At 42.0% G+C, this 13,345-nt stretch overlaps 1 protein-coding gene across 8 annotated transcripts in view; it reads right to left on the reverse strand.

Moving 5' to 3' along the window:
- Positions 1-13,345, reverse strand: part of Pabir2 (PABIR family member 2) — a 40,029-nt gene that overhangs the window by 23,770 nt on the left and 2,914 nt on the right. For 4 of the 8 annotated variants that reach the window (XM_004653988.2, XM_045140761.1, XM_045140758.1 and 1 more), the window contains exons 2-5: positions 12,025-12,103; positions 2,129-2,172; positions 1,994-2,048; positions 1,249-1,350 (exon numbers count right to left, since the gene is read on the reverse strand). In XM_004653988.2, the coding sequence (XP_004654045.1) occupies positions 1,249-1,350; positions 1,994-2,048; positions 2,129-2,172; positions 12,025-12,103 (280 nt within the window). Of the gene's footprint in view, positions 1-1,248; positions 1,351-1,993; positions 2,049-2,128; positions 2,173-12,012; positions 12,104-13,345 lie in introns of all 8 variants that reach the window. The other 4 variants (XM_045140760.1, XM_045140759.1, XM_045140756.1 and 1 more) reach the window with 1 other exon arrangement.

A 13,345-nucleotide genomic window follows, 5' to 3' on the forward strand; every position in this document is an offset into this window, starting at 1 on the left:
TTCTTTCCTCTCTGCTTGGACCTGTGGAAGCAGGGCCAGATTCTTCTTCTGCCACTATGGAACTTCCCCTGCATCTGCAAACTTCAATAAATCCTTTCCTTCCATACTGTGCCTGGTCTGGAAGTTCACCTCAGCCATTTGTAATGGATTGATATGGCTGGCTAAAGGTACAGGACTGAGAGATTTAAGATTTAAGTTGGAAATCCTCAAGCAAGTTAAAATTATAGGCACTAAGACTGGTTTTAGGTTACTGAATCTGCTATTCTGAAACACATTAGCAATCTTGAGGAAGATGGCCCAATTGCTTTACAATAAAACAATTCAGAAGATGCCTAGGGAAAGACTATGATAGAAATGCAAACTCTTTTGGAAAGAGCTGACTAAAGAAGGAAACTGCTCTTCATGGTCATGGCTTATTTAGTCCCAAAATTAAGAATATGGCTGTAAGCCTGGCATGGTGGCATGTGTCTTTAATCCCAGCACTCAGGAGGCAGAGGTAGGAGGATTACTGTGAGTTTGAGGCCACCCTGAGACTACATAGTGAATTCCAGGTAAGCCTGGGCTAGGGCTAGAGTGAGACCCTACCTCGAAAAATAATATATATATATATATATATTATTATATATATATATTATATATATATATATATACATATATATAGCTGTGCCCTGCACACCTGGTATTGGTTTTGAAAGAATGAAAAATGCAAGGAGTGGTCATGAAATGCATACAGTTTCAGAAGCTGCTGTTGAGATGTGGCATATAGGCAGGACATGATATATATTTTTTCATTGTTTCCTCATCACTGTATAATTTAAGAGGGAATTGGCTAGAGAGATGACTTAGTAGTTAAGGCCCTTGCCTGTGAAGCCTAAGGACTCAGATTTAATTCCCCAGTACCCATGTAAGCCGGATGCTCAACATGGCGCATGTGTCTGGAGTTCATTTGGCTGGAGGCCCTGGCACACCCACTTTCTCTCTCTCTCTTAAATAAATAAATTAATTAAATATTTAAAATATTTAGCTGGGCATGGTGACACACACCTTTAATCCAGTACTTACGAAGCAGAGGTAGGAGGACTGCTGTGAGTTCAAAGCCAGCCTGAGACTATATAGTGAATTCCATATTAGGCTGGGCTAGAGTGAGACCCTACCTCAACAAAAGGAGGAAATGATTTGTATACATATGTTTTAGTATAATACAGGTTGATATGTAAAAGGCAATTAATATCTGGCTAATAATCCTACCTTTCCAAGTCCTCTGGTTGGTGAAGGTGCCGGAGAAACTGGAGTAAAGTCAATTCTCTTTGGAGAATATAATTTCTGTGGCTTGTCAAAATCACTATCACTCTGTAAACATAAAGTATTATCTCCTTATTGCCATTCAGCATACCATAGCTCTCATAACACACTCACAGTTTGTTGAGATCTGGTCTCTGGCCCCACCTGGTCTTGACCTCTGTATAGCCAAGGACGACTGAATTTCTGATTCTCTGGATTCTACCACCATACCTAATTTATGCAATGTTGGCAACTGAACACAGGGCCTCATGCATTCTAGGAAAGCATCTGCCAACAGACCCTAACTACATTTCAAGAGTAAAAATGTACAGATTCAAATATTTTGCTATAAAGGCAGAGATCAAAATAAGAATACTCTGGAATTGGAAAGGGCACAAATGTATGAAAAATCCAATCAGTGAACAATATAAAGATTTTCTAGAAAGCGGGGCTGGAAGGATGGCTTAGTGGTTAAGACACTTGCCTGGTTTGATTCTCCAGGACCCATGTAAGCCAGATGCACAAGGTGGCACATGCTTCTGGAGTTTGTGTGCAGTGGCTGAAATCCTGGTGTGCCCATTTGTTCTATCTCTAGCTGCCTTTCTCTCAAATACATAAAATAAATAAATAAAAATTTAAAAAACCCAAACCAAAAAAATATTTAAAAAAAGATTTTTCTAGAAAGTGTAAAACAAGCATGGGGACGTTTTACCAGGCTCAAGCTCTCATCCCATGATTGGCTCATCTGTATGGATGTTTGCGCTTCCCTAAAACAACAAAATGAAAAGCCATCAGTGTTTATAAACAAGACATATTAGGCTAGGCCCTGCTCTTGCCAAACACTAACCTTTCATGAGCACTTTCTCTGTTCATCATATCCAGGCCTTCTTCCTAAAAGGACAAACATATGTGCTAAAACATAATTTCCAGCCATGTGTCTGTCTATTCGAACAGTTTATTAGAAATAGTTCTAATAAAATTGAAAGGCTTCTTGACTTCATCTGACATACTACAGGTGATACCAACTAATACTCTTTAACCATCAACCATGCCTATATCAATATGTTCGACACATTTTACAGTGTCACTGTTTCCATCTAACCAGAGTTGCACTCAGACTTATGTGTAGTACCTTAATCTTCAATATCAAAATCAAAATGTTAACTGGAAAAAAAAAACAGTTTACTTCCTCTAGTCCTTAACCATGACTGCCCTCGAGACAATGCAGGCAATCCTTAGGAAGCACACTAGGTGTCCAGCCTCACAGCGCCATCTGTCCCTATACAAGCAATGACTTTAGCACTTCTCCCAAATGAATGTAGAGCTGTGTAAATTTAAGGGGGAAAAAACTGAGGCTGGGGCTGGAGAGATGGCTTAGCAGTTAAGCGCTTGCCTATGAAGCCTAAGGATCCCGGTTCGAGGCTCAGTTCCCCAGGTCCCACGTTAGCCAGATGCACAAGGGGGCGCACGCATCTGGAGTTCGTTTGCAGAGGCGCGCCCATTCTCTCTCTCCCTCTATCTGTCTTTCTCTCTGTGTATGTCGCTCTCAAATAAATAAATTAATTAATTAAAAAAAAAAGACTGAGGCTGGAGAGATGGCTCAGTGATTAAGGCACTGGCCTGCAAAGCCTAATGCCCCATGTTGGATTAGCCAGTACCCAAGTGAAGCCAGATGCACAAAGTGGCACGTGCTTTGGGAGTTCGTTTGCAGTGGCTAGAGTCCCTGGTATGCCCATTCTCTCTTCTCTCTCTCTGCTTGTAAACAAATAAATAAAATATTTTTTAAGGGCTGGAGAGATGGCTTAGTGGTTAAGCACTTGCCTGTGAAGCCTAAGGACCCCAGTTTGAGCCTCGGTTCCCCAGGTCCCATGTTAGCCAGATGCACAAGGTGGCGCACACGTCTGGAGTACTTATGCAGTGGCTGGAGGCCTTGGCACGCCCATTCTCTCTCCCTCTATCTGTCTTTCTCTCTGTGTCTGTCGCTCTCAAATAAATAAATAAATAAAAATTAAAATATTTTTTAAAATACTGGGCCTTAGAAATAACCATTAATCATTTATCAAAAATAAGAAATTAGCCAGGCATGGGGGCGCATGCCTTTAACTTCAGCATTTGGGAGACAGAGGTAGGCGGATTGCTGAGAATTCAAGGTTCCCCTGAGAATACATAGTGAATTCCAGGTCAATCTGGGCTAGAGTGAGATCCTACCTTGCAAAACCAAAGAGAGAGAGAGAGAGAAATTATATGAGGGGCTAGAGAGATGGCTTTGCAGTAAAGCCAGGTATGCAAGTTAGTACATGTGTCTGGAGTTAATTTATTTTTTCGAGGTAGGGTCTCACACTAGCTCAGGTTTACCTGGAATTCACTATGAAGTCTCAGGGTGGCCTTGAACTCATGCAATCCTCCTACCTCTGCCTCCCAGTGCTGGGATTAAAGGCGTGCGCCACCATGCCCGGCCGTCTGCAGTTCATTTACAGTGGCTGGAGACCCTGGAGTGCCTATTCTGCCTGCCTCTTTCTCTTGCTCTCTTTCTCAAATACTTAAATAAATAAATGTTTGAAAAAGCAATTACATGAAATGGGGAAAAAAAAAACCACTGGTGCTATTAATTTTTATTACTGATGCACCAATAGGTAAAGGCAGAAAAACAAGACAAACATAATATTCCATGATTAATATTCACAAAAAATACTTTAAAATTGCAATAAAAACAGTTGGCTTCCATGCTGTAAATCAACTCTAAAATTTGATCACCAATGCTATCACCACAAACCTTAACAGTTAAAAAAATTAGCTCAATATCGGGAGGCAGAGGTAGGATCGCCAAGAGTTCGAGGCCACCCTGAGACTACATAGTGAATTCCAGGTCAGCCTGAGCCAGAGTGAGACCCTAACTCGAAAAACCAAAAAAAAAAAAAATTAGCTCAATAATACAATACTTACTTAGCACGTGCAAGACTCTGTGATCAATGTAGGAAGATCAGGTGGAACTTTAGGAAACTGACATGCTATCTACTATGCTAATGAGGCACCTATGGTGAACCTATGAAATAACTGTTGATGCCTTTTATGGTGGCTCGCGCCTTTAATCCCAGCAATCAGAAGGCTAGGGTAGGAGGATTGCTGTGAGTTTGAGGCTGGCAGGGAACTAGAGTGCCTTCTAGGTCAGTCTGGGCTGCAGACCCTACCTCAAATAAAATAACTGTTGCTTTCCTTAATTCATCTTTTCCTTTTTAAATTTTTTTCAGAAATATTTTATGATTTGCAAGGCAAGAGATAATGTATGCATCAGGGCCTCCAGCCACTGCAAATGAACTCCAGATGCACATGCCACTTTGTGCATTGTTCATCTGGCTTTATGTGGGTACTGTGGAACCAAACCCGAGTTGTTGGGCTTTGTAGGCAAGTGCCTTAACCACTGGAAAACTTTTAAAATTTAAAAAAAATTAAACCTTAAAAAAATTAGTTTTATTTATTTATTTGACAGAGAGAAAGAGGGAGAGAGAGAATGGGTGCGCCAGGGCCTCCAGCCACTGCAAACGAATGCCAGACACATGTACCACCTTGTGCATCTGGCTAACGTGGGTCCTTTGGCTTGCAGGCAAGTGCCTTAACTGCTAAGCCATCTCTCCAGCCCTAATTTTTTAAAGTATTTGATTTATTTGCAAGCAGAGAGAGAGAAAGCATTTTTTTAGACAGGGTCTTTTGTAGCCCAAGTTGCTCTCAAAGTCACTAAATGGCCAAGTAGAACTTCAGATATTCCTGCCTCCACATTCTTAATGCGGAGATTTTAATTGTGCATCACCACACCTAGTTTATGTGGTGCTGGAGGCTGAACCCAAGGATTCATGCATGTTACTCAAGCCTTCCAGTATCTTAGCTACATCTTCTGCCTTCATCTTTATTTATTTATTTATTCTTTTTTTTTTTTTTTTTGAGGCAGGGTCTCACTCTAGCCCAGTCTGACCTGGTATTCAGTATGTAGTCTCAGGGTGGCCTTGAACTCATAGTGATCCTCCTACCTCTGCCTCCCTGCTGGGATGAAAGGTATGCGCCACCATGCCTGGCTCATCTTTTTATTTGTTTATTTACTTTTTGTTTTTCCAGGTAGGGTCTCACTCAAGCCCGGGCTGACCTGAATTCACTATGTAGTTTCAAACTCGCAGTGATCCTCCTACCTCTGCCTCCCAGGTGCTGGGATTAAAGGCGTGCAGCACCACACCGGGCCATTTATTTTCCTAACACAAAGCTGAAATGATTTGGGAGCCAAATTATGTTCCTTCAAAGTAATCACAATCTGGTGACAAAATATAAAATATAATACATATGGATAGATCTTACAGGACTGTAACAGCCACAATGTAAATTACATTTTTTCCCAAGAAAAGCAAATAAACTTTTAATATTATTAAACCAAATAAGATAATTATTCTGTTTAGGAGGTCCTAGGGTATCAAAAATTATTGGGTTTTTCTCTTAATATTAGCACAAGCCAGGCGTGGTGGCGCACGCCTTTAATCCCAGCACTTGGGAGGCAGAGGTAGGAGGATCACCGTGAGTTCAAGGCCACCCTGAGACTACATAGTGAATTCCAGGTCAGTCTGGGCTAAAGTGAGACCCTACCTCAAAAAAACAAAAAAACAATAACAAAAAAATGTTAGCACAGCATATGGGCTTTTTTGCATCTGGCTTCATGTGGGTGCTGGGTAACTGAACCCAGACCAACAGGCTTTGCAAGCAAGCACCTTTACTGTTGAGCCCTCCTTCCTGAAAACATGGACTTTTTAGACAAAAGCTAATACAGGTAAAATTTAAAGCTATCCACTGAAAGAGGATTTTTACATCAAAATATATCTATTACCCCCTCCTTTCTTTTATATTTTTCTCTCCTAGGTTTTGAAATGAGAAAAAAGTTTAGCAGTAAAATCCTTCTGCAAAGTATTTTTTTCCATTATAAACATAACACATATTTACCATTGAATTTTTAATGAGATCACTGAAAAAGGCTAACCTACAAGGGAAAGAAATAAGGCAGGGTCACTCTAACAGACTAGTGTGGAAAAATGCACAAATGTGTCAGAACCAAAGAAGACAAACGGCCTCGGGATAGCCTAAATGAGGATGGCCACAAATTGACTGTGGAAGAAGAAATTCACATGCAACATTTGCATAATATATAACTTGTCGATCTTAAAGTTACAGAGTGTCCCAGGAATAGGGATAGAGAAGAGAAAAGCTGTGTTCAGAACCAGAAACAAGAGCAATCTATCAGCTGGGGGAAAAAAGCCTCTAAGAGCTTCAGGGAAGTGCTAGCTCATGGTGTTAAGTAAAGCAAAGAGCTCAAGTGGGATAAGAAATGAGTCCCCTGACACTGGCAATTAAGTGGGCATTAGTGACACTTTCAAGGACAGCTTTTAATGGAGTTGTGGTGGAAGTAGCAAGATTACAAATTGGCATGAAATTAGGAGCCAAGGAACCAGAGACAACGGATGGATGATTATGCTTTGAAAGGGGGCTGGGGAAGGGAAGAGGAAGAAAGGACAGCTGTACAAAAAAAGAAAACAATTTTCCCATAGTCTATGGGTGAGGAAAAGATGGGAGGAAAATAGTTGGAGAGGATGAGATTGAAGGCACAAGACAGGAGACTGTAGCTGAGCAAAGTGACAGGGGCATCAGAAAATATACTAACCATAGGGAAGAGATGCCATATGTGAAGGTAAAGACACTTTAAGGAGAAGAAAGGTGGCCTTATACAGGATAGGTTACTTACTTTCCCCAAGAAGTGAGAAGGGTCATTGGCTGAAAATGAGATGTGGTAAGTCAGGAAGCCAGCGGGACTAAACAACAACAATAAAAAATTAGAATACGCTTTTGGAGAAAAGCACAGATTCAGTGCATCTTAGTCCCCTGAAAGAATTCATTGTCCCTCTCCTCTGACTGCCTACCAATCTTCTCAATTTCTCTACTTTTTAAAAAATTATTTTTATTTGTTTATTTGCAAGCAGAAAGGGAGAGGGGGCTGGGTAGAGAATGGGCACACCAGGGTCTCTCCACTTTGTGTATCTGGCTTTACAAGCACTGGGGAATTAAAACGGGGCCAGCAAGCTTTGCATGCAAGTGCCTGTTAACCACTGAGCCATCTTCCCAGTCCCTCAATTTCTCTACTTCCAATCAAGGCAATACTATTCTTGGTCACAAACACATTTTCAGCCACATGGAGTCTTCCTTCTTCCAGCCCCTACAGATTATCAGTTGGCAAATTATGAAGCTTGTACTTCTTCAGGGGTGCAAATGTACATAGCATATACTTGTGTCTGGCTCACCCAAGAAAGAATAAATAGGGCTGGAGAGATGACTTAGCAGTTAAGGCGCTTGCCTGCAAAGCCGAAGGACCCAGGTTTGATTTTCCAGGACCCATGTAAGCCATACGCCACATGGTGGCGTATGCATCTGGAGTTGATTTGCAGTGGCTGGAGGCCTTGGAGCACCCATTCTATTTCTCTCTCTCTGCCTCTTCCTTTCTTTCTCTCTCAAATAAATAAATAAATAAAAATGGATAAAATTTAAAAGCCTGGCATGGTGGCACACGCCTTTAATCCCAGCACTTGGGAGGCAGAGGTAGGAAGATCACTGTGAGTTTAAGGCCACCCTGAGACTAATTCCAAGTCAGCCTGAGCTAGAGTGAGACCCTACCTCAGAAAAAAAAAAAAATTAAGGAAGGAATAAATACAGGGCTGGAGAGATGGCTCAGCAGTTAAGGTGCTTGCCTGTAAAGCATGATTCCCCAGTACCCACTTAAAGCCAGATGCGCAAGAAGATGCATGCATCTGGAGTCCATTTGCAGCAGCTGGAGGCCCTGGGACACCTATTCTCTCTCTCTCATCTGCCTCTTTCTTCCTCTATCTTTCAAAATAATAAATAAATTTTGTTTTAAAAAAAGAATGAATAAACTGGGTGTGGTGGTGCACGGCTTTAATCCCAGCACTCGGGAGGCAGAGGTAGGACGATCGCTGTGAGTTCAAGGCCACCCTGAGACTCCAAGATTTAGAGAATATACTGTAATAGAACATATATGCTGCAATTAATACTACGATAGTGTGGAAACCTATGCAAAGGAGATAAGAGGATTAAACTAGGTTTCAAAGGACTAGAAAGCTAGAAAAGAGAGAATGGGATTGAGAAAGGCACATAAACATCTGCAGTGAATCAACATGGTCCTTCAGAAAAAAAAGGCACTTTCAAGCAACCTGAGCAAAGCGTGTACGTCAGGCAGCAGTGAGAGGTGAGCTTAGACTACAGCTGATAAGAATCCTCCCACCTTATAAAAGAGTTAAGTGAAATGTAGAGAGGCAAATTTATTTTCCCTTTCTTTCCTATACTACTCTTTTTAAAAAATTTCTTTGCCAGGCGTGGTGGCGCACGCCTTTAATCCCAGTACTTAGGAGGCAGAAGTAGGAGGATCACCATGAGTTTGAGGTCACTCTGAGACTCCATAGTGAATTCCAGGTCAGCCTGGGCTAGAGTGAGACCCTACCTTGAAAAGCAAAACAAACAAAAAGAAAGAAAGAAAGAAAGAAAGAAAGAAAGAAAGAAAGAAAGAAAGAAAGAAAGAAAGAAAGAAAGAAAGAAAGAAAGAAAAGAAGAAATTATTTGCCTGGCGTGGTAGCGCACACCTTTGAACTCAGCATTTGGGAGGCAGAGGTAGGTGTATCTCTGTGAGTTCGAAGCCACCTGAGTTGAATTCCAGGTCAGCCTGGGCTAGAATGAGACCTTACCTCAAAAATAAAAATAGCTGGGCGTGGTGGTGTGCGCCTTTAATCCTAGCACTCGGGAGGCAGAGGTAGGAGGATTGCCATGAGTTTGAGGTCACCCTGAGACTCCATAGTGAATTCCAGGTCAGCCTCGGTTAGAGTGAGACCCTTCCTGGAAAAACAAAAAACAAAATAAATAAATATAATCCCAGCATGTGGGAGGCAGGTGTAGGAGGATCGCTGTGAGTTCGAGGCCATCCTGAGACTACATAGTGAGTTCCAGGCCAGCCTGGGCTAGAGTGAGACCCTACCTCAAAAAACAAAACAAAACAAAAATAAATAAAATAAATAAATATATAAGAATTTATTTATTAATTTGACAGAGAGTGAGAGGCAGACAGAAAGAGTATGGGTGCTCAAGGGCTTCCTGCTACTGCAAATGAACTCCAGATGTATGTGCTGCCTAGTGCATCTGGCTTTATGTATGTACTGGGGAATTGAACTCAGGTCCTCAGGCTTTGTAGGCAAGCACCTTAGCCACTGAGAAATCTCTCCAGCTCCACGTATCCTGTACTATTCTCAAGAGGAACACAGCTGTATAACATGTAGAAACACCTTTTTTTAAATTTTATTTATTTATTTATTTGAGAGCGACAGACAAAGAGAGAAAGACAGATAGAGGGAGAGAGAGAGAATGGGCGCGCCAGGGCTTCCAGCCACTGCAAATGAACTCCAGACGCATGCGCCCCCTTGTGCATCTGGCTAACGTGGGACCTGGGGAACCGAGCCTCGAACCGGGGTCCTTAGGCTTCACAGGCAAGCGCTTAACCACTAAGCCATCTCTCCAGCCCGTAGAAACACTTTTTAGATACTCAACAAAATATATAGTTACATGGTTGAATACTGTCAGGTAAGTAGGGGAAATGAGTCAAATATCTAAATTTATTTTATTTTATTTATTTATTTATTTGAGAGCGACAGACAGAGAAAGAGGCAGAGAGAGAGAGAGAGAGAGAGAGAGAGAATGGGCACGCCAGGGCCTCCAGCCACTGCAAATGAACTCCAGATGTGCCCCCTTGTGCATCTGGCTAATGTGGGTCCTGGGGAATCGAGCCTCGAACCGGGGTCCTTAGGCTTCACAGGCAAGCACTTAACCGCTAAGCCATCTCTCCCGCCCAGAGTCAAACATCTAGATAGCTAAAATCTCCCCCCCTTACTTTTAGCCAGTTCAGATGGAAATTTTTCTAAAATATACTGTTTCCCCTTTCTTAGGCCGGGCATGGTGGCACACGCCTTTAATCCCAGCACTCGGGAGGCAGAGGTAGGAGGATCGCTATGAGTTCGAGGCTACCCTGAGACTCCATAGTGAATTCCAGGTCAGCCTTGGCTAGAGTGAGACCCTACCTCGAAAAAAAAAAACAAAAAAAAAGAAAAAGAAACAAAACAACCCTTTCTCAAACAGAATATACCAAACGGAATGGCACTAGAAGACCTCTGTTCTAATCCCAGCTCTACTGCTTATTGTATAAGCTGAAGCAAGTCACTTATGTCATCTGAGTCTACATTGCTGATGCTTTTAACTGGGAAAAATAAGTTTTGCCTTGTCTCTTGTCTATTTCATAAGGTGTGAAAGTACTTTGTAACATATAAAATTTCATATAAGTATAGGTATTATTGGACATTAAGCAAAGATTAACGTCCCAGGGATCCTAAGAACATTTTATGTTTCTATACCACTGACACTCTTGGGGACTATCAACAGGCTCTTAGCCTTTATGCCAAGCCACAAATTATTGGAAAAATACAAGCACTCTGTTTCAGTTTTTCCCTCTCCTCTCTTGCTAGTAACTATTAGTGTACCTTTAACCTAAATGTGCCTCTTTTGAATTGCTGCTTCTAACACACCACTGGGTTGGAAGCTTATTATAATTGTGCATAAATTTCAGATGATTCAGAGGTCAGAGAGGCTGTCCTATAAATAAACCAATGAATCTTTGTGCACAGACTATGGAAATCTAGTTCAGCCATTTAGAGGTCGGTGTGCTTCCATCTCAGATGTCATCCAGACCCGGAAGCTTCAGGATGAATGAGCGCGGCATGTGAAGTGCTGCTATATGAAAGCCTCTCCATAATTTCTCCCAATAAGGTGATTCCCAACAGCTCTGGCTAGGGAGAGATACAATCAGCCACTCCTCCGAGAATACAAACACATTATTTTATGGGAGGCTTTGCTCTGGACAAACCAGCATTATCAGACAGATGAGTGTCAGAAACAAACATTTTGTAGCTGTTTAAGTGATTTTTACATCCCAGGCCAAATAAAGACCACTGTTTTTAGCACCAGTTATGTTAACGCTGATTTACCTCACAACTGTGGTGGAAGTAGACATAGATAACAACGACTATATCGGTTTTTTCTTTTCTTTTGTTTTGTTTTTTCAAGGTAGGGTCTCACTCTAGCTCAGGCTATACACTATGTCGTCTCAGGGTAGCCTCAAATTCATGGCGATCAACCTACGTCTGCCTCCCAAGTGCTGGGATTAAAGGCGTGCACCATCATGCCTGGCCTGAATAATTTTTATTAACACAAGTCCCACAGAAAAGAAAGTGAATATTCTTTTTTTTGTATTTTGTTTTGTTTTGTTTTCCGAGACAGGGTTTCACTCTAGCCCAGGCTGACCTGGAATTCATTATGTAGTCTCAGGGTGGCCTTGAACTCATGGCAATCCTCCTACCTCTGACTCCCAAGTACTAGGATTAAAGGTGTGTACCAACACGCACAGCTCAAGAGAGTGAATATCCTTAATGATCTCTCCCTCCTTTCTCTCTGTCTCTCTTTGTACCGAAAGCTGAATGGCGATGGCAAAACTAGTAAACAAGACAGATAAAATAATCCTTAAAAGAACCATTGTACATAGCACATAATTTCCAGAAAGATCTATAGCTAGAAGTATTTTCTCTAATCTAATCAGATACTTACTTCAATACTTACCAAGCTGTGATGGCTCATAATTGTTGTACTGTTCCTCCGAGTTCTAAATGTATAAGGTTGAAAAACCTGTGAGAGGTCACTGAAAAGTAAAAAACAAACAAACAAAAAAAGAAATAATCATTGTCTTCTAAAGGATGATATCTTTCCACTGAACTATATCAGCATCAAATCTGTAGTTAACAATGAAATCTTCGATGGCTCCTCCTTACCTACAGAAAAGAAACGCCTCACCGTTCTCCTGGCAGATCTACCAGACTGGTGTGCTGTAGATTATGTATTGGCAAGATATGATCTCCTCGGTGGTAGGGGTCAGCTCTGAGAGGTGTGGGGCGGAGCTCCAGACTGGTTCATTCCAGCTGCTTCAGGTCAGAGCTAACCCCCAAACTGGTTCCTATCAGATGTAAGCAGCTCATCTGTTTACCTCAGAGGGCCATCACAATTATCAAATTGTGTGCATGCTGTCACCTGAGAAAAGCTGGAGCATTCTGTGCCAACAGGGAGGTCTCACCGACACACCACACACACGACTGCCCTAAGCACCTGTTCTACCTCGGAATCCTGCTGTTCAAGTGAACAAACATACCTGAGGCACTTTGGGCTTTTTTGCCCCCTGAGTTGCCCTCTCAAATGCCCTCCCTCCTACCACTATCTGTTGCAAATCCTCTCCTTCCACACCTACCTAAAAACCTCAAAAGCCATGCTTCCATCAAGGCTCAAATCTCTCCTAACTCCACAAATGCAAGGCATTCATTCATTCATTCATTCCCTTCTTTGAACTCAAAGAAAAATCAAGGACATGACATCTACTGTATTTTTTTTTTTGAGGTAGGGGTTTCCCTCTAGCCCAGGCTGACCTGGAACTTACTCTGTATTTACAGGCGGGCCTTGAGCCCATAGTGATCTTCCTACCTTTGCCTTCAGAGTGCTGGGATTAAAGGTATGAGCCACCACTCCTATCTTGGGATTCTTTTTTTTTTTAAATATAATTTATTTATTTATTTGAGAGAGAGAGAGAGAGAGAGAGAGGAAAAAAATGGGTGCGCCAGGACCTCCAGCCTGCAAACGAACTCCAGATGTGTGCACCCCCTTGTGCATCTGGCTTACGTGGGGCCTGGAGAGTCAAACTGGGATCCTTTGGCTTTGCAGGCAAATGCTTCACCCACTAAGCCATCTCTCCAGCCAGGATTCATCTTTAAAAATTATTTATTTATTTATTTATTTGCAAGTAGAGACAGGAGAGAGAGAGAGAGAGAGAGAGAGAGAGAGAGAGAGAGAGAGAGAGAGAGAGAGAATGGGCACCGTAGGGCCTCAAGCCGCTGCA

Source organism: Jaculus jaculus, chromosome X (genome assembly GCF_020740685.1).
Source record: "Jaculus jaculus isolate mJacJac1 chromosome X, mJacJac1.mat.Y.cur, whole genome shotgun sequence".
Classification (NCBI taxonomy): domain Eukaryota; kingdom Metazoa; phylum Chordata; class Mammalia; order Rodentia; family Dipodidae; genus Jaculus; species Jaculus jaculus.